This window comes from Jaculus jaculus, chromosome 1 (genome assembly GCF_020740685.1).
Source record: "Jaculus jaculus isolate mJacJac1 chromosome 1, mJacJac1.mat.Y.cur, whole genome shotgun sequence".
In the NCBI taxonomy this organism is placed as follows: domain Eukaryota; kingdom Metazoa; phylum Chordata; class Mammalia; order Rodentia; family Dipodidae; genus Jaculus; species Jaculus jaculus.
The window spans coordinates 154,188,773-154,211,478 of record NC_059102.1 but is presented as its reverse complement, the minus strand read 5'-3'; the positions used below and the strand labels follow the sequence as shown (position 1 = coordinate 154,211,478).

Genomic DNA, 22,706 nt, shown 5'->3' with positions numbered 1-22,706 from the left:
CTAGGCAAGAGTGTTCCCGGATGCCATGGGCAGGGGTTTGCAGGACAGAGTGCAGCTGCACTCCTCCACCTCGGTGTAGGTGTATGGGATGGATGTGCCATCAGGACATTGCATGGTCACAGTCACTATGTGGACCCTGCTCTCCTGGCAGCAGGTGCATTGGTGATGCATGGATTGGGTCTCCATGGAGTACCTGTGGATATGGGCAGGGGAAGCCACTCAGGCCCAGCTTCTCAGCAGCATAGTGATTCGTGAGGCTCCGGGGCCTCTGGACAGTTGGCTCACTGCCCACTGAAGCCAGTTCCCTGAGCACATGGGCTTCCCTTCCTGGACTCTCTTGGCACTTGGGATGACTTTGAAGCCCAGCCTGTCTTCTGTGGTCTTCTGTGGCTCTCTTTCCCTTCATCTCTCTCCCTCTCTCTCTCTCTCTCTCTCTCTCTCTCTCTCTCTCTCTCTCTCCCTGTGTGTGTGTGTGTGTGTGTGTGTGTGTGTGTGTGTGTGTGTGTGTGTGTGTGCGCGCGCGCATGCACAGGTACATGTGGAGGCCAGAGGACTACACTGAGTGTCATCCTCAGGAACACCCTGCACCTCCTTTGAGACACTAAACCTGGAGCTCACCTGTTTAACTAGACTAGCTAGCCAGAAACCCCAGAGCTATCTCTTCCTCCCCAGGACTGGGACTACAGATGTGCACAACCCCACTCCCAGAATTTTTACATGGATTCTGGGGATTGAACTCAGGTCCTCATGCCTGGGAAATATCTACCCAGCCCTCTTCTCTCTCCACCTTGCTGACCCTAAGAAACCCTCCCCTCTGCAAAATCACTCCTAGGCTCTATAGCCAACCCTTGACTCCTCCTTCTGATTTTTCTAGCCAAGGATTTCAACTCTCCTGGCCACTCCTGTTCAGAGCTTCCCATAGCAAAGACCAGGACCATTTGTGGTCCACAGAGGACTCTGATGCTGCCTGTCCTTCCAAGGTGAATACTGCCTCTTAGACTCCTGGACATGAGTACCCAACAAAGGTCTCATCCTAGGTGGCTAAACCCAGCTTGCTCCTGGCCTAGCTGGGAGGTCAGCCGTAGGCTTTTTTACAAAGGCATGTCTTCTAACCCCAGGCAGGGTGGCTGGAGGTGGCCACTTGCTGTTGTACTCTCAGAGAAGGACAGGTGCCCACTCACCTGGACACCCCAGGGCAGGAACCCTCGCAGAAGGTGACATTGACTGCCGCCTTGGTTGCACAGCCCTGGTGCTTCAGAATGGTCATGTTGGTGCGCACTTGACAGAAGTCTACAAGGAGGACAGGCAGGTGAATAGCTACAGACCCTCACTCGGAGGCCCTGGGCCCAGGGAAGTTGTTGCTGTATGCACAACCGACCCCTCCAGCTACCCTGATGGGGACTGGATGGAACTGGAGGGCTGGTGAGAGGTGCCCACCACTTACCCATTTCCTCACAGGTATAGCAGCAGCCAGTTCTCTTTACGGTCCCCTGAAAGGCCAAGGACAGAAGATAGGACTAGGGCAGAGCCAGGGTGTTGGGGTGAGGTATAGGGACAGGGACTTCGGAAAGCAGAGCCTTCCAGGGACATGACAAGGGAGGGGGTCTCCCTAGCACACACCAGACAGCTGGAAATATCAGGGCAAGGTGTGGGGTTCGGCGTCAGCACGTAGATCCCTCCCTCAGCCTCGCAGCGATACTTGGTGCAGTTGTCCACACGGCTATTCACCCAGGTTGTGTTGGGCTGAAAAGCAAGGTGTAGAGTAGAGGCCCAAAAGGGGAATCTCGGCCTATGGCTGAGCCCTGCTGTGGTGAGGGCCTCCCTTTTCCAACGCTACCTGCACTGGCCTCCCATCTGGCGTGAGGCAGGCATTCTGCACACATTCTCCACAGCACTGCCCGGCCACTGGTACGTATTCAAAGCCCTATGGGGTGGACAGGAAGGACAATCAGGTCTTTCTTCCGGCTCAGCCACCTTACCACCCACCGACACCACAGAGACCCGAGTGCCTCCTCCACAGGATCTGCCGAGGACCCATGCTGTTGCTCAGCACTTCAACCTTAGCCTGCTTCCCAATCCTCTCTCTGTTCACTGCTGCTGTCCCGAACTTGATCCCAGCCTGCCCAGTTCCTAGCCCTAGCCTCACTTGCTTTTTCTCTTTAAGCAAGCTCCAGTGGAGGCTGGCGGAGGGCCCTGCGTAACGGGGCTGTGTCTGCTGCGCCGCGGGCTCACCGGGGGGCAGGTAGTGCGGCACACATCCTCCTCACACTGCACTGCTGGGTCCTGGGTGTCCAGCAAGACGCAGGTACACGTGTGGCAGGGAGTGACTGAGTGGAAGGTTGCGCCAACCTAGAGTGGACGAAGGGGTATCACCCAGGGCACTAGAGGCACACTGGGAACCCCTCCCTGAGGCTAGATAGGGGCCACAAGGTGTGATTGGCTCCTTTCTGAAAGCAGACCCCAGGCGGGTCGGGATAGCGGTGGCAAGAGACCCGCCCTGCAGGGCATTGTGCCTCACGCTCATGCTGGGAGATCCTTGCCCATCCACAGTTTTCCACAGAAAGACTGTCACGTGTTCAGGCTCCGAGGAGCCCAAAGCCCCTATCCCCTCATGGCAAGAACACTGAGACAGGGAATGGAGACTCAGAGGAAAAGGGCTTCCCACCTGTCTCAGCCAACCCCGGCCAGCCTCCTACCTGAGCTGAGGTCTTACCCCATAGAAGGTACTGTTGTAAGTGCATAACTTGGGTCCTGAAAGGAAAGGGGGAGTTGAGTGTGCAGCCAGACAGCAAGAAGTGGGGCGCCAGCCCAGTGCTCCTCCCCAGCCTTAAACCCCATCTGCATAATCCAATACGGGGGGGGGGGGAGGTCTCCCCATGTCCCAGCCACACCCGACTCACGGCAGCTGAAGGTCGGGCAGCACTCTCCCTCCTCCTGGGTCTGGACCACTTCTTGTCCTGGCCCACACTCAGGAGGGCTCTGGGGGCAGGTGGTGGTGTTGCAGACTGTGAAGAGGTGGTCCTGTCAGGGTGCTATCCATCTTGTCCTCCCTTCCCTGGCTTGTCCTTTCTCTGGACATACTGGTTCCCAGTGTTGCTTTTCCTTAAGGCCCAGCATGTTTCATAGCCTTTCTGGGTTTCCTTTGAGACTCCTTAGGCTTCCTTGAGCACCCAGGTTGCCCGTGAGGTCAGACCAGAGGTTCCCAGCCTTGTTTTTAGGGGGAAAACTATAGCACCTCTGCCCCCCCCCCCACACACATATACCTTAAGTGATCTGGCCATGGCCAAGCCAGGGCTCGGCCCTCCTCTGGTCTCTGACAAATGCTGGCTGTCTTCTTCCTCTCCCAGCCATGCTCCCCCTTTCCTTCGTGGGTACTCACCACACAGTGTCTCAGGGCAGCATGGGTTGTCAGCCTGGGGCCTGGTCACATTCACATAGCCAGCCTGCGTGCACTGCGGGGACCCGTCCTGGGCCTGGCACTGCACCGGTTCACACTGCACCGACACGGAGCTCGCGTCGCACACGCAGGCCTGGCAGTTGCTGACCCACCGCTCTCCAGGCTGGAAGAGACCACATCAGGATCCATAAGGGCTCTAGCCAAGTTCCCCAGCCTATCTCTCTGCACACAGCTCCGGGCCAGGCCCCCTCCCCCAGCAAGTTGGTCTTCTGCTGCCCAGTGGGATGGCAGGCAGGAGGCTCAGGACCCCCACACCAGCTCCTGGGGCTACAAAGCAAAGCCAGCCACCCTGAGACAGGAGTAGGCCTTCCCTCCCACCATCCCTCAGTGCAAGTTGGGGGCAGGGGAGCAGAGCCACTCACAAACTTGGGAAACCCGTCTGGTCCTACGCAGGCTGAAAGAAAAGGAGTTAAAGGGTTAATGAAGGTATTGGGGTTCAGTGACAAGCAGAGGGGACCACAGGCTATAGGAACTGTGCTCTTAGCCCTGGCCACCTGCCTCCCCAGGTCAAGGTCAAGGCCTCTGTCTCCCCCTCCCCAGGATGGAATGGAAGGTCCAAGAGAGTATGTGGTCATGGAAGCAGAAGTGGGTCTGGGAACTGAGAGCCCAGCTCCCCAGGGAGGTCCACTGGCCAGCGCCCAGCAGAAGGGCAGCAGCAGGCTCACAGGAGGTTCACAGGTCTCTACAGGGCTCCAGGCAGAACTACTGGAAGACATGAGGGGCCCTGGCCAGGCAGATAAGGATGGGCCCTGGGGAAGGCGGGGGCACGTTCCGCAGTGGACGGATGTCACTTACGGCACTCTGACACGCAGATGTCCACGTGTGAGTTGAAGGGGAGATGACCCTGGGGGCAGAAGCAGCCTTCGGCCTGCATCCCAGTCACAGGACCCTGGGGCCTGTGGGGTAAGAGCAGCAGAAGCCTCTGAACCCAGAAGATACAGCAGGATGTAGGGTCAAGTACCCTGAGGGTCTGGGCATGCCCCCCCTTGATATCTGCCTATAATGGCTGCAGGAACCAGAGCTTAAAGGGATCAGGCCATCCTGGGCTGGGGTCACCCCAAAAGTTTTGGTTTAAGACTTTTCAGTTAGGCCTAGGAGACCGGCTGCTGCCCCATGCTACCCACCACCTCCTGGCTGGCACTCACCTGAAGTCACAGAACTCAGGTTGCACGGGACCGCAAGACCTGTACACCTTGGTGGGCGGACAGGAGAAGTCTGTGAACACAGAGGTGGGCATCAGAGAGGTGTCAGTTGGGCCAGGGAGGGTGGAGACCTAAGCGACCCCAACTTACTGCATAGCCCTCCGGTGGCGACACGCCAGTCTGCGCACACGCCCCGGGCCCGGCAGAGCCCCGCATAGACCTCCAGGCTCTGGCACGGCATCTCGGTGGAGTTGCTCTGGCAGTGGTCACTGAGGCAGGTCTTGACGAAGACGCTTGGTGGGATCAGGCTGTGACACTCCGCGAAGACCCTACGGCAAGGGGGGTGTCAGGGCCGGGAACTCGGGGCCCAGTAGGGAGCCCGGCCTTAGAGAGACTGCTGTCTGAACCCCCTGCCCCAAAGGCAGACTCACGGGCTTAACATCAGCTCACAGAGTGGCATGGAGGGGCACGGAGCAGAAGTAGGCGTGGTGGCCACTGACGGCAGGGGACTGGTGCTTGGGGCCGGGCTGGGAGAGGCTGAACAGCCATCTGTGCTGTTCTCAGGCACCTGCCAGGACTGGGCCATGTCCCGGCAGGTGGGAGCCATGGTGCCATCTGGCCGGCGGCAGTCGTCAATCTGGCTGTTGGTGCAGGTGCCTGGTTAAGTGGGATGGGAGTCACTATCATCTGCTCGCCGTGTCGCCTGTCTGTATTCCTGCCCCAGTTTATAGCTGTTACTAGGCAGCTACTATACAACCGGGAGGGCGGAGGCAATCCCGAGCAGGAAGGCAGGGGTTAGGAGCCAGGCCAGGTCTACTCACCACACTGGCCCTCCGTGTTGTACTTGAAGAGGCCGTAAGACAGCCGAATCTGGAATACGTGCCCATCGAAGGTGATGCTGGCGCCCACGGCAGGAATGTGGACACCCATCATGGTGGCCCCGGTCACAGACACACTCACGCCGTTTTTGCTGAAGCTCCAGTTCATCCGTATCTGGTCCAGTAGGATCTGAGGGTGCCCAGGGTGGATCCGTAACCAGGAACCTGTCCTGGCAGCAGGAGGGGCTTTGCCTCCCAAGTAGTGGGGAACTTTTTGTGCCACCCTTCATCCCAAAGCCTGGATTTTTAAAAAAATATATGTATGTGGTGCACATGCATGCATGTATGCACATTTGTATGCGTATAGATGCACATTGTGTGCATGTGTTTATGTGGGTGTGTACATGGGGGAGCCGGAAGTTGTCTTCCTCGATTGCTCTCCACCTTGTCTTTGACAGATATTTATTTATTTTTAAGCACAGAGAAAGAAAGAGAGAGTAAAGGAGAAAGAGAATGGGCACACCAGGGTCTCTTGCCACTACAAACAAACCCCAGATGCATGCGCCATTTTCTGCACCTGGATTTATGTGGCTACTGGGTATGGAACCCTGGCTGGCAGGCTTTGCAAGCAAGTACATGTAACTGCTGAGTCATCTCCCCAGTCCTCTACCTTATTTTTGTTTGTTTGTTTGTTTGCTTGCTTGTTTTTTGAGGTAGGGTCTCACTCTGGTCCAGGCTGACTTGGAATTCACTATGTAGACTCAGGGTGGCCCTGAACTCACGACAATCCTCCTACCTCTGCCTCCCGAGTGCTGGGATTAAAGGTGTGTGCCACCACGCCTGGCTCACCTCATTTATTTATTTATTATTTTCTTTTTTGTGAGACAAGCTCTCTCACTGAACCCGGAGCTTACCGATTCAGCTAGACTAGCTAACCACAAGTCTCCTGTCTCCACATCTCCAGCTGGGATTTCTGGCATGTGCCACCACTCCCAACTTCTACTTGAGTGTTGGGGATTAAACTCAGGTCCTCAGGCTTATGCCAAAAGCACTTTACTAAGCCACCTTCCCCACCACTTAAAGCTCATAGCTCTGGTGTGCTCTGCTCAGGCCAGCTCCCACAGAGCATCGCTACTCCAGAGGGAAGTATGCTCCTACTTGCCAGGGCGCTTGGCCTGCAGGCCCACATCTGGGCCCTGTGTCCACGTCATGACCTTGGACTCTGCTGTCCTGCAACTCACCAGGCTCTCCTCTTCCCCACTGCTGTTGGTTGTGGTGAGGACGATCTCCATGGAGTTGTAGCGCACACTGAGGGCGCGGGGACAGTGGGAGGTGTTGGCCACACAGTATTGGCTGTGCATGAGGATGCTCAGGTTGCCACGGCTAGGGCGGATCTCTCTCATGAGCACTGAGGTGCAGTTTTCCCAGAAGGTATAGGAGGTGCCGTCGAATGTCAGATAGTGCGAATGCCCCCACCCGCTGCAGAAGCCTGGGGAAGAATACAAGCTGGAGGCTCCCTTCCCAGCCTTGTCACTCAGTGCCACCCCCAGAACTATCACCTCAGGGGAGCCACGCAAACCGGGACCTCCCACCACCACAGGTTCCTGTCTACCTTGGGAACTGTGAATGTGACCTTATTGGGTAGTAGTCCTGAAGTGGGATCATCTTAAATTATTTGAGTGATGCTAAACCCAGTGACAGGAGAGAGACCCAGACACAGAGCAGAAAGCCACAAGAAGACATGCAGAGTGAAGGGATATATCACAAGCCAAGGATATCTGGAGCCCCCAATGGGGAATGCAGGAGGAATTCTCTTGGCCTCTATAAGGAATGTGGCCCTGCCTGCCTTGATCTGACTCTGGCTTTGGGATGGGAGACCCTAAGAATCTGCTTTCGAAGTCCTGGGTTTTGGTCATTCACCACAGTGTCCTCTCATGTCCACTCAATCACGGGATCAGTCATCAGGACCCCAGGAAAGGAGGCCCACTGTGCCTTCTTGCATCTCGCCCCTCCCTGGTCACACAGCCTCTGCCTGTGCCACATTCACGTTCCCAGCCTGCAGACTAGCACGGCAGGCGCACACGCGTGAGACGGACAGACACTGACCAACAGATGCCCAAACTCCACCCCCTTCTCCTGAGCTGTCCCACGCCCCCGGCCTGCTCACACTCGCATTCGTAGTGGAAACGGCAGGGCTGGCTCTGGTCCCACACTTTGATAGGCAAGTGCTCGTTCACACAGGTGATTGTGTCCACAGGCTCTGGCTCCAGGAGGATGACACGGTTATCACCATCACACCTGGCCACTGTGCAATTTTCCAGGATCCAGGACTCGTTCACCTAGGGCAGAAAAACATGCAGGGGTATTCACTTGGAACTGCCCCCCATTGCGCCACCTCACCTGTGGCCACCGGCTCCACCATGTCACCCTCCTCGGCCGGCCCAGATATTCCAGCCCCACCCTGCCTATAGCCTCAGGTCCCTATAGCTCCAAGGCCCGGAAAGCAGCCAGTCTTTGCCGACCAAGACCCCAACGGGAGCCACCAAAAGTGAGGGCTCACCAAGACAAGCCGTGAGGCTAATGTGGTGCTGGGCACTAGCCATAGCTCAGTGCAAATGGAGCCACCCTTGAAAGCCCAGGTCTGGGCCACACCAGTAGGTGATGGAGGGAGAAGGGAGACCCACCTTTCTGGGAGGGATGGCGTTATCACAGCCAGGGGATGGAGGGGATGGAGGCGTAGGGGTGGAGGACATGGGAGGCAAGGAGGTGGGGCAGGCACCCTGGAAGCGGTCGATGTCACAGTGCTGGTTGCACATGGCGTAGAAGTGGCAGCCGGCTTTGTCGGTCTTATTGTAGATTATGTCCCCTGTGAGAAAGAAAGCCATGGGAGGACACAGGCCCACAGCAGCCAAAGGGGCAGGACAGCATCAAGGGAGAATAGGGACAAGCAATGGGAGGGAAGGACGTTGGCCAGCAGAGAAAGGGCTCCCAGTTCCTAAGGGCTATACAACCAAGTTGACAGGGGGAGGGGACACATGGCTTCCACTCACCAGGTGAGAAGAGTTGTCCAAGTACTCGGCAGAAGCAGGGTTCTGGGGAAGAGGTAGGGCTGGACATCATGATGGATCCGGGGGTGCTGAGGCGTGGGGAGACGGTGGACTCACTGAAGGTCAGCTGGCTGCTGGAGGGGACCGCAGAGGTGCTGGGGCTCTCTGGTCTGCCAGAGGAGAACCCGACGAAGCTTGCGGCTGTGGGGGTCAAAGCTGGGGAGGTGTGCCTGGACTCTGGGGCCGAGGAGGGTGACACGGTGGAGCCGGTGGCCACAGGTGAGGTGGCGCAATGGCTGGAATCGTCACAGCACAGCAGGCGCACGTGGAAGTTGTGGCAGTACTGCAAGCGCCCAGGTTGGTTGACGTTTCTGCAAATGAGCCCCACACGCACATCACACTGGACCACCTGCTCCAAGGCCTCCAGGGGTTTGTCTGGCTGTCTCTCAGAGCGGCACTGTATGTCCCGGGGGTGCTCGCAGAACACGAGGCCGGCTGCGCGGAGAACTGAATAGGTCTCAAAGTCCCCACCACTGGGGCCGGGGGTGGGATAGTCCTCATCAAACCAGTCTGTCCACGTGCACCGCGGCGCACAGCTGGAGCCAGGAGGTGTGGTCCATGGGACAGCTGAGGTGCCTGCCATTGAGGAACTGAAGGGAAGACTTGTTTGCAAAGCCTGCTTAGTGCTGGAGGACCCCAAGGTTGTACTGGAGGCCAGGGGGCTGTGAGTGGGCCAGGATCGGGTGGACATTGCGGTGCTGGGTGGGGTACTTGGGCAGTGGCTGTAGTCATCACAGCAGAAAACCCGGATATGGTAGTTGAGGCATATCTTGAAGGGCCCAGCCTGGTCCTGGTTCCTGCATATCAGACCAAACTCCAGGCTGCAATTCACCACCTGGCCCAGCTCCTGCAGAGGGAAATTGGGTCGGGACTTAGCCTGGCCCAGCTCCTGCAGAGGGACGCTGGGTCGGGACTCAGCCCGACATTCCAGCTCCAGGGGCTGCTCACAGATGGCCACTCCAGCTGCCCGGATGTTGGTGTAGGTCTCAAACTCGCCGCCAGAGTCCCCAGGGATGGGAGAGCTGTAGTCCAACCAGTCTGTCCAAGAACACTGAGGCTTGCAGCCTGGGGAAGTCATCTCTGGGGTGCTGGGGGCGGTGTGTGGAGCAGCGCTGGATCCAGCCGTGGTCTGCAAGGGGGGTGAGCTGCGAGCCAGGGTTGTGCTTGTGGCTGTGGCTGTGGCTGAGGGTGCTGAGGTTGTGGACTCTGTGGAGGCACTGCCAGGAGACAGAGAGTGCCCTTGTGAGGTGGCACTGGTGGTCAGGTCTGGAGGTGTGTGAGTGGTTGCCAGGATGGAAGAGGGAGATGAAGTGGAGCTGATGGGTGAGGTGCTAAAGAGGAGGCTAGTCCTGGGAGAGGAGGGGCGTTTTTGAGCTGTGGTTGGAGTAGAAGGCTTGAGTACCCCTGAGGTCCATGGACTAGTGGCTGTGGAGGCAACAGAGGATGGAATAGAGGATTGGGGTGCTGGTGAGAACGTAGTAGTGAGGGGTCCAGATGTGCTGGGGGATCCGGGTGCTGGTGTGGAGGCAGTGGTGAGGGGTCCCGATGTGCTGGGGGATCCGGGTGCTGGTGTGGAGGCAGTGGTGAGGGGTCCCGATGTGCTGGGGGATCCGGGTGCTGGTGTGGAGGCGGTGGTGAGGGGTCCAGATGTGCTGGGGGATCCGGGTGCTGGTGTAGAGGTGGTGGTGAGGGGTCCCGATGTGCTGGGGGATCCGGGTGCTGGTGTGGAGGCAGTGGTGAGGGGTCCAGATGTGCTGGGGGATCCGGGTGCTGGTGTAGAGGTGGTGGTGAGGGGTCCCGATGTGCTGGGGGATCCGGGTTCTGGTGTGGAGGCAGTGGTGAGGGGTCCCGATGTGCTGGGGGATCCGGGTGCTGGTGTGGAGGCAGTGGTGAGGGGTCCCGATGTGCCGGGGGATCCGGGTTCTGGTGTGGAGGCAGTGGTGAGGGGTCCTGATGTGCTGGGGGATCCAGGTGCTGGTGTGGAGGCAGTGGTGAGGGGTCCCGATGTGCTGGGGGATCCGGGTGCTGGTGTGGAGGCGGTGGTGAGGGGTCCCGATGTGCTGGGGGATCCGGGTGCTGGTGTGGAGGCAGTGGTGAGGGGTCCAGATGTGCCGGGGGATCCGGGTTCTGGTGTGGAGGCAGTGGTGAGGGGTCCCGATGTGCTGGGGGATCCGGGTGCTGGTGTGGAGGCAGTGGTGAGGGGTCCTGATGTGCTGGGGGATCCAGGTGCTGGTGTGGAGGCAGTGGTGAGGGGTCCCGATGTGCTGGGGGATCCGGGTGCTGGTGTGGAGGCGGTGGTGAGGGGTCCTGATGTGCTGGGGGATCCAGGTGCTCGTGTGGAGGCAGTGGTGAGGGGTCCCGATGTGCTGGGGGATCCGGGTGCTGGTGTGGAGGCGGTGGTGAGGGGTCCTGATGTGCTGGGGGATCCAGGTGCTCGTGTGGAGGCAGTGGTGAGGGGTCCAGATGTGCTGGGGGATCCGGGTGCTGGTGTGGAGGCAGTGGTGAGAGGTCCCGATGTGCTGGGGGATCCAGGTGCTGGTGTGGAGGCAGTGGTGAGGGGTCCTGATGTGCTGGGGGATCCAGGTGCTGGTGTGGAGGCAGTGGTGAGGGGTCCTGATGTGCTGGGGGATCCGGGTGCTGGTGTGGAGGCAGTGGTGAGGGGTCCTGATGTGCTGGGGGATCCGGGTGCTGGTGTGGAGGTGGTGGTGAGGGGTCCCGATGTGCTGGGGGTTCCGGGTGCTGGTGTAGAGGTGGTGGTGAGGGGTCCCGATGTGCTGGGGGATCCGGGTGCTGCTGTGGAGGCAGTGGTGAGGGGTCCAGATGTGCTGGGGGATCCGGGTGCTGGTGTGGAGGCGGTGGTGAGGGGTCCCGATGGGCTGGGGGATCCGGGTGCTGGTGTGGAGGCAGTGGTGAGGGGTCCAGATGTGCTGGGGGATCCTGGTGCTGGTGTGGAGGCAGTGGTGAGAGGTCCCGATGTGCTGGGGGATCCAGGTGCTGGTGTGGAGGCAGTGGTGAGGGGTCCTGATGTGCTGGGGGATCCGGGTGCTGGTGTGGAGGCGGTGGTGAGGGGTCCCGATGTGCTGGGGGATCCGGGTGCTGGTGTGGAGGCAGTGGTGAGGGGTCCAGATGTGCTGGGGTATCCCGGTTCTGGTGTGGAGGCAGTGGTGAGGGGTCCCGATGTGCTGGGGGATCCGGGTGCTGGAGTGGAGGCAGTGGTGAGAGGTCCTGATGTGCTGGGGGATCCAGGTGCTGGTTTGGAGGCAGTGGTGAGGGGTCCCGATGTGCTGGGGGATCCGGGTGCTGGTGTGGAGGCAGTGGTGAGGGGTCCTGATGTGCTGGGGGTTCCGGGTGCTGGTGTAGAGGCTGGTGGTGAGGGGTCCCGATGTGCTGGGGGATCCGGGTGCTGGTGTGGAGGCAGTGGTGAGGGGTCCCGATGTGCTGGGGGATCCGGGTGCTGGTGTGGAGGCGGTGGTGAGGGGTCCCGATGTGCTGGGGGATCCGGGTTCTGGTGTGGAGGCGGTGGTGAGGGGTCCCGATGTGCCAGGGGATCCGGGTGCTGCTGTGGAGGCAGTGGTGAGGGGTCCAGATGTGCTGGGGGATCCGGGTGCTGGTGTGGAGGCGGTGGTGAGGGGTCCTGATGTGCTGGGGGATCCGGGTGCTGGTGTGGAGGCGGTGGTGAGGGGTCCCGATGTGCTGGGGGATCCGGGTGCTGGTGTGGAGGCGGTGGTGAGGGGTCCCGATGTGCTGGGGGATCCGGGTGCTGGTGTGGAGGCGGTGGTGAGGGGTCCCGATGTGCTGGGGGATCCGGGTGCTGGTGTGGAGGCAGTAGTGAGGGATTCCACTGGGATCCCAGGTGTGCTGGGGGAATCAGTATCTGGGGTGGAGGCAGTAGTCAATGGTCCAACTGTGCTGAGGGATCCAGGTGCTGGGCTGGAAGTATTGGATGTTCGTCTATGCGTGCTGGAGGTTCCAGGGGAAGTTGTGATGGTGGTGGGCTGAGGTCTGACTGTGCTGGCACAATGGCTATCTTCCTTACAGCAGAGCACACGGATATGGTAGTTGAGGCAGGTCTGGTTGTGTGCCTGCTTGCTATTCCTGCAGATGAGCCCATAGTCCACATTACACTGCACCACCTGGCCCAGCTGCTCCAAAGGCACATTGGGAAAGAGAACAGCCCTACATTCAATGTCCATTGGCTCCATACACAGCTGGCCTCCTGTTTCTACAATGTGGTAGTAGGTCTCTATGTCTCCATCATACCGGCCTGGTTGAGGCTGGTCACTGTCTAGCCAGTCTGTCCATGTGCATTTCACTTTGCACTTCGTGGAAGTTGTCTCTGAGGTTGTGGGGGCCAGTGGGGGACTGCTGGTCAGCATAGATGAGGTGTGAGTCTCTTGGAGAGGGGTTGTGGGGGCAGTAGTGGCGAGGCCTGTGGTGTTCCCAGAGGAGCTGGCTGGTTCCATGGCGCTGGTGCTGGTGGACATGCTGGATATGGCCCAAGGTGTGTGGGAGCTACTGGTGGACACGGCGGTTGGCACTGGGATGGTGCTAGGGGACCCAGGAGTGGTGTGCTGCTGGGAGGTCATTGAGGGGGGCAGGGCAGTGGTTGTGCTGGAACAATGGCTATAGTCATCACAACAGAGCACACGCACATTATAGTTAAAGCACATGGTGAAATCGCCCGTCTGGTCCTCATTCCTGCAGATCAGACCTACGTCCAGGCTACAGGTCACCACTTGGTTGATCTGGTCAATGCTCACCTCAGGGTATTTCTCTATCCGGCACTCAATCTTCTCTGGCGCCTGGCACAGCTTGCCTCCAGCAGCCCTGATGTTCTCGTAGGTCTCTATGTCCCCGTCAGCCACCCCCGAGGTTGGGAAGTCCACATCGAACCATTCTGTCCACTTACACTTGGGTTGGCAGTGGGCGGTGCCCTTAGTGGTGGCGGCCTCACTTGTGCTGCCTGATGGCATCTGTGTCTTTGGGGTGCTGGTCTGAGCATGGGAAGTTGCTGGCTGGCTTGTGCCTGTTGCTGGCACCAGGCTCATGGTCGGGAGCATTGGGGAGATGGTGCCTCCTGTGACGGTGGGTGTTCCTATCGTGCTGCCTACCGGGGATGTCTGTGTGGTCATTATGACTGGTGTGGAGGACCTCAGGGTTTTTGGCAGGGTCAGAGTCTGGGTAGTCATGGTGGACGTCATTCTTGTCGTGGTTGGCAGCACGGTGGTGGTAGGTCCCTGGCAGTGGCTGTCACTGCAACACAGCACACGGATCTTGTAGTTGTAGCACATGGGAAACAAGCCTGACTGGTCTTTGTTGTGGCACACCAGGCCAAAGCGGACATCGCAGTACACTCGCTGCCGCAGCCTGTCCAGGGACCAGCCAGCAAAGTTCTGGGCTTCACATTGTATGTCCTGCGGCTGCTCACAGAAGTCTTCCCCAGCAGCCCTGATCTTATCGTATGTCTCAATGTCCCCTCCAGTCCTCCTAGATTTGGGGTAGTCCTTATCAAACCACTTCGTCCACTGACATCGAGGCTGGCAGGTAGTTGGGCCCAGGGTTGGGGAGCTGCTAACTGAGTGGGTGACCGTCATGAGTGGTGAGGTGGACCCGGTCTGTGAGCTCAATGTGGTGTTTGGCTGGGAGGTTAGTATCCTGTGCAGGGTGGTCTCTTTCATTGCTGTGGTCCAAGTGGAGCTGGACGGAGATCCAGGGTGTGCTGTCCTGGTGGTGATGGTTGGCAGGGAGGACTCTGCAGTGGTCCTAGGCTGGGAGTGGGCAGTGCTTGTGGACAAGGAAGGACTGCAGGGTATGTGGTCACAGCACAGAACCCGGATCTCATAGTTGTGACACAGTGGGGGGTTCTGCTCGCTGTTGAGGCACATGAGCCCCCAGGATAGGTCACAGCCCACCTTCTGACCCAGCTCCTGCAAGGGCATGCTGGGGAACTGCGTCGCACGGCACTCGATGGCGACAGGGTCCTGGCACACTGGGTACCCCCTATGTCTCAGCCTCTCAAATATTTCGAAGTCCCCACCTTCTAGACCTGGCTCAGGATGGCTTCCATCATACCAAGTAGACCAGTGACAGACCTCACGAACACACACGGTGGAGACAGTGGGCGGCGAGCCTGTGCGAAAGGTGTGAGAAGGCACTGATCAGCCTCCTGTCACTCGTAACATGTCCCAGTGGGGGCAGATGACCCATCACCTGAGGGTCACTTAAGTTCCTGGCTGGGGAAGGAGGAGGGATTAGCTGCCAGTCTCAAAGGGGCTGGTTAACTGGGGTGGGCTACACCAAAGGCAAGATGGAGCCTGCCAGTTTATATGGTCCCTTAGGGCAAGCCCATCATTGGTTATTGTACTAAAACTTCCAGGGGAGGGCTGGCGAATATGGCTTAGTGGCTAAGGTGCTTGCTGGCAAAGCCAAAGGACCAGGTTCTATTCCCCAGGACCTAACTAAGCAAGATGCACAAGCTGGCACATGCGTCTGGAGTTCATTTGCAGTAGCTGGAAGTCCTGGCATAGCCATTCTCAGTCTCTCTCTCTTTCTCTCCTTGCAAATAAATAAATCAAATTAACAACAACAACAAAAACTTCCAGGGACACCCTAGAAGAGTGACAGTCTCAGACACCAGACAGAGCTCAGGTAGCTGGCAAGCGGGCCAGCACTCGGAATGCCTCTGCAGTCAGGGACCCCTGCCCCAGGAGCCTACTGACATACTCATGTCCCAGACCTAGCGAGACCTCCCCTTGGGCTAACATGATGGCTCAAGAGCCAGGGACTGCTAGACAACCCGATGTAGACTTGCCTGTCGTAGAGGGGGCTGGGGTTGTGGTAAAGGTGAATGGTGTTGTGGACAGGACTTCGGGACATTCCTCAGTCTTCCGTATTAGAGTTCCATCGTCTCCACAGACGGCCGTTAAGCAGGCACCAAGGCCATCGGTGGTATTGTAGATGACGTCCTTGTAGCGGTATGTGTGGCCCTCATAGGTGCACATACAGGCTAGGAGTGACAGATGCTGGCTTAGCCACTCAGCCACTGTCCCACCCCCATCCCCAAACCAGCAACCCCCTCCTTACCTGTCAGGTTGTGAGTACACTTGAGGCCATCAGAGGTGCAGTGACTGGAGAGGGGAAAGGGACTCTGAGGGTCTGTGTGGGAAGTCCCCTCCCCCCCAACCCTGGTTCCCATTCTCTCTTGCCTTCCCTCCACCCCGCCAGTCATCCCCAGGTCTCCTCTGCCTGTCTGGCTCCCCCCTCACCAGCTCTGGCAGTTCTCAGTCGTGGGAACCTGTGTGCCAATGTCATGGTAGTTTCCATCGTCATCATAGCAGCCACACTGGGCCACACAATTCATCTGATCCTCATTGAAGAAGGGCTGGCTGGGTGGGCATTTTGGATAGCAGCCTGGAGAGGGCAGGGCACAGTGGCTGACCTTTCATCATCTCAGGCAGGGGCTGGGATGCCCAACCTCCAACCAACAACAGAGACCCCTGAACACACTGGGTACACGACCTATGTGGGTCCAGAGGCCTTCACCCACACACTTCGCCCTCACCTTCCAGGCCGGGCAGGTCAACCAGGCAGCGCCCGCTGGGGTTGCGGCAAGTCTTCAGGCAGGGGGCTCCGCAGGGCTGGTAGTGCCACTCGCACTCCCCTTGGTGGTTGTAGTAGTCACAGAACAGAGCTGGACACAGAAAGTAGAGCTAAGCATGTGTCTCTCAGGCCTCCTGGTGGGCTGGACCCAGACATGTGAGCCTTGGGCCAGACAGGTGCCCTCCATGGGTTCAGTTCCTAGTCCAGCCTCTGAAGTTCTACATCCCAGGAACCATTTGTTTTGGAGCCATCGGAAGGGTGACACAGAGCACATGAGTGTACAAACACGTGCACATAACCGCACACCAGGGATGCCCAGGACCCCAGGCCGGGCGGGAAATGCACAGGCTGCCACCCGCTTCAGCACCACGGACAGAGCCCCACTCACGGCAGATGTCTGGCGTCCTCCAGGACACGCACACGCCCGCATCGCGGCAGGCCTGGGCATAGGCGGCCACGGCTGTGCAGAAACACTCGCAGTCGCCCCCCGAGTCGCAGGCGCACGCGTCGCTAACACAGGCCTCATAGTATTTGGTGGAGTCGACCTACAACGATGGAGCCAACATGCCACTCAGAGAGGATAGCAGTGTCTTCCCAGGAAGAGGCAGCCAGACCTGGGGGAGTCCTGGAGACGCTGATGGTCTGAGGTGCCTAATCTGGGGCTGTGACTGTGTTTACCATATTCCCAGTGTGAGCTGAGCCAGCACCACCTCTCCTGCTCAGTGTTGAAGTGCATATCTGCACACCTATCTGCATGTGCCCACCTGTCACCTGCCTGGGCACCTGTCTGAATGCCCATCTTCCCACCTGTACACCTGCCTGCCTGTGTGCCATCACACGTACCATCTGAAAACAGGGATACCCGCACATCTTTCCTGCATACTGGTGCACCTATGCACCTACCTGTATACACTCCTACCAGTTTACACATCTGCACATCTGAATGTCTGCACACCTGCCTGCCTATACACCTGTTAGCCTTGATGCCTGCACTCCCTCCACCTGCCCGCTTGCCCACTTGTATATTTGTCTACCGGCCCACCTGCAAATCTGTTTATTTGGCCACCTGTGCACCTGCCTGCATGTATCCCTATCCACCTGCATGCCTTCACACCTGCTCACTTGCACATCTGACCACCTGTGTGCCACACACCTGCGCATCCTCATTCCTACATTACCTGTCTATCTTTGCACCTGCTTATCTGCATACTCTAAGCACCTGTCCGCCTAGGCATCTGAACACCTTCATACCCATCCCCTTGCACAACTGCATGCCTACACCTCTACCAACTTGCACATCTGTAACCTGTCCATCTGTGCAATCCTTTCTCCCGTGCTCTTCAGATCGTTTTATGTGAATCCGTTCACATGGCCTACAGGTTGCGAGCACACCATCACATCCCGGTACCACCACTCTCTGTTCTTGCCTTCTGCCTTTGCGCCCTGTCTCTCTGTACCCCCAGAGCACCAGCCTCTGTCCCATCTCTACCTTTCTATATGCCTTCCCTGGACTGATGCTCCTGTGACTTCTGGTGGCTCCCTGCTCTGGCTCTTCAGTAGCTCTGGGAGATAGCAGGTTTTGTCCCCCATTCACCGCAGTGAGATGGCACTCAAGATCCTCTGAACTACCCAGCCCCAGTAAACATGCCTCAAGGAAGCAGTGGCGGATGGCTGTTTTGGCCCAGTGTCACTTAACTTCCAGACCAGCATACCTATAACCCATGTGTTTAACCCACCCCAACATGAAGGAGCTGCCTGATTTCTCAGGCTGAGCAGGGGGAGCCCTCCACTCATACTCTCTCAGATGGTAGACCAAGAATGGACTCAGGTTCTTGCTTCTTTCCACCATGGGGACATCTGAAGCTGAGACAACATTGTTAGGCCACAGTGAGCTTCCCAAGCCAAGAATCAGGGCAGCCAGGAGTCACACTGGCCACCTGCTCACAAGGAACAAACACAGAATGACCAGGGGTACTGGGCACAGGTGAGGAACATTGGTTGTCCATAACCCTACATGAGATGCCCTCCTGCCACAGCCTGAAGCCCTGTCCTAGGAAGCTGGGTTCCTAGTTGGGCACTTGAGTCTTGGTTAAAGCCACAAAATTCCCCCCAGTTTTGGAAGTTTTCTGAAGGCCGACCACCACTCCCTCTGGGGGAGTTCAGCTGGTGCTCCTCTTCCCGCTGCACACTGGGAGGGTCTAGGGATCACTGGGGAAGGCGGCGAGGCTCCCTTCACTGGGAGCCATAGATGGAAGCTATGGTCAGGGGCTGACTCCAGAACAGTGGAGATGACTGCATATGGTTGCTCACCTGAAGGGAGATCTGGCCCCATGGTCTGAAAACCCAGGGCCATGATCTATGCGCTCTGACTGAATTAAGACAGCTCCCACAGGCCTGCTGTGTGCCCGGTCTCACCAAACACAGCTACTGTGAAAAAAGGAGACAGACAAAAACCCCACCTGAGAGCGGCAGGCGGCGAAGGTCGCACTGTTGATGAGGCTGCACTGTTTCTGGGCCCAGGACTTGCGGTGCGGGTTGGCGGTGCAGGGATCCTTGGGCAGCGCGGCATCGGGGCAGGTCGGTGAGAACTTCCAGCTGTTTCCAAACTCCAGCGCGTCACCCACCACTGAGTTGCTCCGCGTGGTGAAGTCATTGACGGCGCTGTCATCGAAGTTCCCACACAGGCCACAGACCCTGCCCTGCAGACGCACGGGAAGAGACAAACCAGGCCAGCTAAATCAGGTGGAATGAAGCCTGGTCTGGTAGCAGAACACTGAGAGAGTCTGGTTGCCCTGGACTGTACCTAGTGAACCTGAAGGGGGACAAGATGGATCCAGGGGCAGGCAGGGGGATGTCCCCTGTTCCCTGTAGCTCTCTGTGGCCTTGCAGAGGCCAGTGGGCAGAGTTGGCTCACCATCCAGAGCTTATTGGCCATGTGGTATCACTCCCCCGGCCCACTTCTTGGACTAGCTCCCAGCAGCCTTGTCAGCCGCCAGCCTCAGCCCCGGCAGAGCCTTAGCAACTGCTACCCCAGCGTCTGCATTCACCTTGTAATGCTGTTGTAACCGGATGAACACGCTGGTCTTCCGGTCCCAGGACACGACCATCCCACTGCGAGTCTCGATGACCAGGAAGATACCCATGTAGCGGACCTTGTAGGGGAGGTCCCCATGCGGCCCTCTCTCCACCACCTTGAAACTCCCTTCCTGGAGGATCAGCTCGTAGCTCTGTAGATGGAGAAACATGAGGGCAATGCTACAGGGAGCAGGAGTGGGGCAAGAGGAGGACACCTGCAATCTTTGGGGGATGTCCCATCTGGACATGGACCCCATGGTGCTCAAGGACTTATGGTGTGAGGGATCAGGGAGGACAGGCCACATGTGACCAGAAGAGCCCTGAAAGCTCCTGCTATACCATGTCATATCCTATGTCACCCCTTCTAGCTGGCCACGCCTTTGGCTTGACCCTAGCTCTTAAGAGGGATGTGCATTGCAACCAGTAGCTCTGTTTTACATCCTGTGAATTCTGACTGGCCTTTGCCAGAAATGGGACACTGGGCATGGTGGGATGAATTGTGTCCCCTGCCAAGATATGTGTATGGTTTAACCCTCAGGATCTGTGAGCATCACATTATTAGAAAAAAGGTATTTGGAGACTAGGGAGTGTATAAAGGGATTACAAGGCAAGTGTGAAGACTAGAGTTTGGAGCCTCCAGTTTGTTTGTTTTTTTTTGAAGTAGGGTTTCATTCTAGCCCAGGCTGACCCAGAATTCACTACATAGTCACAGGGTGGCCTTGAACTCATGGCGATCCTCCTACCTCTGCCTCCCAAGTGCTGGGATTAAAGACATGTGCCACCACACCTGGCAAGACCGGAGTTTGGATTCCAACTATTCACATGAATGTGGGGTAGGTAGGATGACCTATCTGTAACCTCCAAACTTTGGAGGCACAGAAAAGGGATCCCTGGGGCAAGCTGGATAGCTGGACCAGTGGAATCAGTGAGTCCTAGGTTCAAGTGAGAGATCCTGCCTCAGTAAATAAAGTGGAGAGCAACTGAGGAAGATACCTGACGCCCACTTCTGACCTCCACAGCACATATACACATGTGCACCTATGCACATATGAATTGTTTTTATAAAAAAGAGGTTTAAAGGGACTAGGAAGATGGCTCATTGACTAACGGGGCTTGCTTGCAAAGCCTGCTGGCCTGGGTTCAGATCCTGAGTACTCATGGAAAGCTAGGTGCTCAAAGTGACATATGTGTCTGGAGTTCACTTGCAGCAGCAGGAGGCCCTGGCATGGCCATATTCAGCCCCCTCTCTCTTTCAAATTAATAAATAAAAATGTTTTTTATAAAAGGGTTAAAGCTTAACATAAGCATTTTTATCTTTTGAGACCATAAAGATAGCTGACTGTGGCGGTTTGATTCAGGTGTGCCCCATAAACATAAGTGTTCTGAATGCTAGTCTCCCTAGCTGATGGCAGGTGGGAATTAACACCTCCTGGAGGCAGTGTATTGTTGGGGGCAGGTTTATGGTATTATAGCCAGTGTCCCCTTGCCAGTGTTTGGCACACTCCTGTTGCTATTGTCTACCTTATGTTGGCCAGAGGGTGATGTCCACCCTTTGCTCATGCCATCATTTCCCCTGCCATTGTGGAGCATCCCTTCGAGACTATAAGCCAAAATAAACCCTTTTTCCCCAAAAGCTGCTCGTTTGGGTGATTTCTGCCAGCAATACAAACTTGACTGCAACAGTAAAGTAGTATTGAGAAGTGGTGTCATTTGCTGCTAGACACCTGACTGTGTGGTTTTGGCCTTTGGACCTGATTTTCAAGAGGAATGTGGAAGGATTTGAAACCTTGGCCTAAGAGATGCCTCACAGTGCTGTAAGTACAGCTCAATGGACTATTCTGGTCAGAATTAAAAGACCTGAATGCAGTAAGAACTATGGACTGTGAGGTTTGGCTCATGAGGATAAGAAAAAGCTTTGCCTGGACTGGGCTAGAGGCAGTTTGTGTGAGAGGCTTGCTGTTATGCCCAAGTCCTGAGAATTTGGGCAGGGTTCCTTTGCATAGAAACAGATTGATGTGAGCAGAAGGTTACGGGACAATAAAATATCTTTAGGCTGAAACTGCTGCCTGTTCAGTTGCAATTGAGATTGGGCCAGCTGACCGGCACTGGGACAACAGAAAGAATACAGTCTTTTGAAGGGGCCTGAGTGCTCAAGGAGTGCCCTGTTCTTCAAAGTCTGCTTCAGTCCCCCTTGGATTAACAAATTGGCACCCTACTTGGTATCATGGAGTCTAAGAAATGCAGGAAAGACAGGGTCATTGAGTTTGCAACACGGTCTTGTGTTTTGGAAATGGCCATGGGCAGTGTGAAGCAGGTTTGCTGGATGCCAGCATGGAGACCTGATGGGGCCATGAGGATGAACCGTGGGTTGCAGTGGAGACCCAGTGGAGATGCCGGGACCATGAGATGGCTGCTAAGGAAAGCTGCCGGCCCTGATGAAGTTTTCCAGGACTGTGAGTAGCCTAGCTGGAGGGGCGGAATTAGAACTCCAGAGACTTGTTGCTGGTTAGAATTATCAGACTTGGAGACTTGTCATTGGCTAGAGTTGTTGGTTGGTCTTGGAGCTACAAGTATGATATTTGCCCGGATTGTTTTAAATTTGTATGGGTTGAATATTTCTTTGCTATAATCAGTGCCATCTTTTGCAGTGTGAATGATGTTTATTCTGTGCCATTATGTGTTTGGGGGTTATTCTTTGGTATTATAACCCAGTTAAACGATCTTTGACAGCCTGGGCTAGAGTAAGACCCTACCTCGAAAAACCAAAAAAAAAAAAAAAAAAAAAAAACTCTGAATATGAGAATGTTTGAACATCATTAGGATTGATAAAAAGTGTGGGAACTTTGAAAGTTGGACTCAATGCATTGCATTTTACATCATGGATGGTTCAGTTCATGGGGGCCAGGGGGTAGAATGTGGTGGTTTGAGTCAGGTATCCCCTATAAACTTAGGTATTCTGAATGTTAGTTTCCCCAGCTGATGGCAGTTGGGAATTACCACCTCCTGGAGGCAGTGTATTATTGGGGACGGGCTTATGGGTGTTATAGTTAGTGTCCCCTTGCCAGTGTTTGGCACACTCTCTTGTTGCTATTGTCCACCTTATGTTGCCCAGAAGGTGATGTCCACCCTCTGCTCATGTCATCATTTTCCCTGCCATCATGCAGCATCCCCTCGAGTCTCTAAGCCAAAATAAACCCCCTTCCCCCAAAAGCTGCTTTGGGTCGGGTGATTTCTGCCAGCAATGTGAACCTGACTGCAACACTCATATTCAAACTAAGAAAAAGGGAAGAAGTTCTTTGAAGGGTCTTAAACTGGAATCTTTCCCAACTACCTGGATATGGCTTAAATTCAATGTTAGTGACCTTATAACTGACAAGCAAGAAAGACACATAGCAGAAGGCTGTGAGATGGAGGTAAAACAGAAGGGGGCAGTGGCAAGTCAAGTGCACCGGGTGTCCCCATCTGGGAAAAGCAGGAAGGATCTTCCCACTTCTGTATGGAGATGGCC

The 22,706-nt window shown here is 56.5% G+C and overlaps 1 protein-coding gene across 1 annotated transcript in view; it reads right to left on the bottom strand.

Moving 5' to 3' along the window:
* The window catches only part of Muc5b (mucin 5B, oligomeric mucus/gel-forming), a 36,610-nt gene continuing 13,904 nt past the window's right edge, over nt 1-22,706 (bottom strand). Inside the window, exons 24-53 of the mRNA XM_045135441.1 lie at nt 19,171-19,350; nt 18,583-18,822; nt 16,512-16,668; nt 16,086-16,214; nt 15,790-15,934; nt 15,608-15,651; nt 15,321-15,530; nt 12,561-14,654; nt 11,657-12,382; nt 9,927-11,604; nt 9,402-9,741; nt 8,468-9,359; nt 8,102-8,283; nt 7,585-7,756; nt 6,659-6,906; nt 5,421-5,607; nt 5,031-5,256; nt 4,750-4,928; nt 4,603-4,672; nt 4,253-4,353; nt 3,820-3,851; nt 3,380-3,560; nt 2,901-3,005; nt 2,714-2,751; nt 2,233-2,349; nt 1,838-1,924; nt 1,621-1,743; nt 1,445-1,490; nt 1,182-1,290; nt 1-193 (exon numbers count right to left, since the gene is read on the bottom strand). Of these exons, the coding sequence (XP_044991376.1) occupies nt 1-193; nt 1,182-1,290; nt 1,445-1,490; nt 1,621-1,743; nt 1,838-1,924; nt 2,233-2,349; nt 2,714-2,751; nt 2,901-3,005; nt 3,380-3,560; nt 3,820-3,851; nt 4,253-4,353; nt 4,603-4,672; nt 4,750-4,928; nt 5,031-5,256; nt 5,421-5,607; nt 6,659-6,906; nt 7,585-7,756; nt 8,102-8,283; nt 8,468-9,359; nt 9,402-9,741; nt 9,927-11,604; nt 11,657-12,382; nt 12,561-14,654; nt 15,321-15,530; nt 15,608-15,651; nt 15,790-15,934; nt 16,086-16,214; nt 16,512-16,668; nt 18,583-18,822; nt 19,171-19,350 (9,231 nt within the window). The remainder of the gene's footprint in view (nt 194-1,181; nt 1,291-1,444; nt 1,491-1,620; nt 1,744-1,837; nt 1,925-2,232; nt 2,350-2,713; nt 2,752-2,900; nt 3,006-3,379; nt 3,561-3,819; nt 3,852-4,252; nt 4,354-4,602; nt 4,673-4,749; nt 4,929-5,030; nt 5,257-5,420; nt 5,608-6,658; nt 6,907-7,584; nt 7,757-8,101; nt 8,284-8,467; nt 9,360-9,401; nt 9,742-9,926; nt 11,605-11,656; nt 12,383-12,560; nt 14,655-15,320; nt 15,531-15,607; nt 15,652-15,789; nt 15,935-16,085; nt 16,215-16,511; nt 16,669-18,582; nt 18,823-19,170; nt 19,351-22,706) is intronic.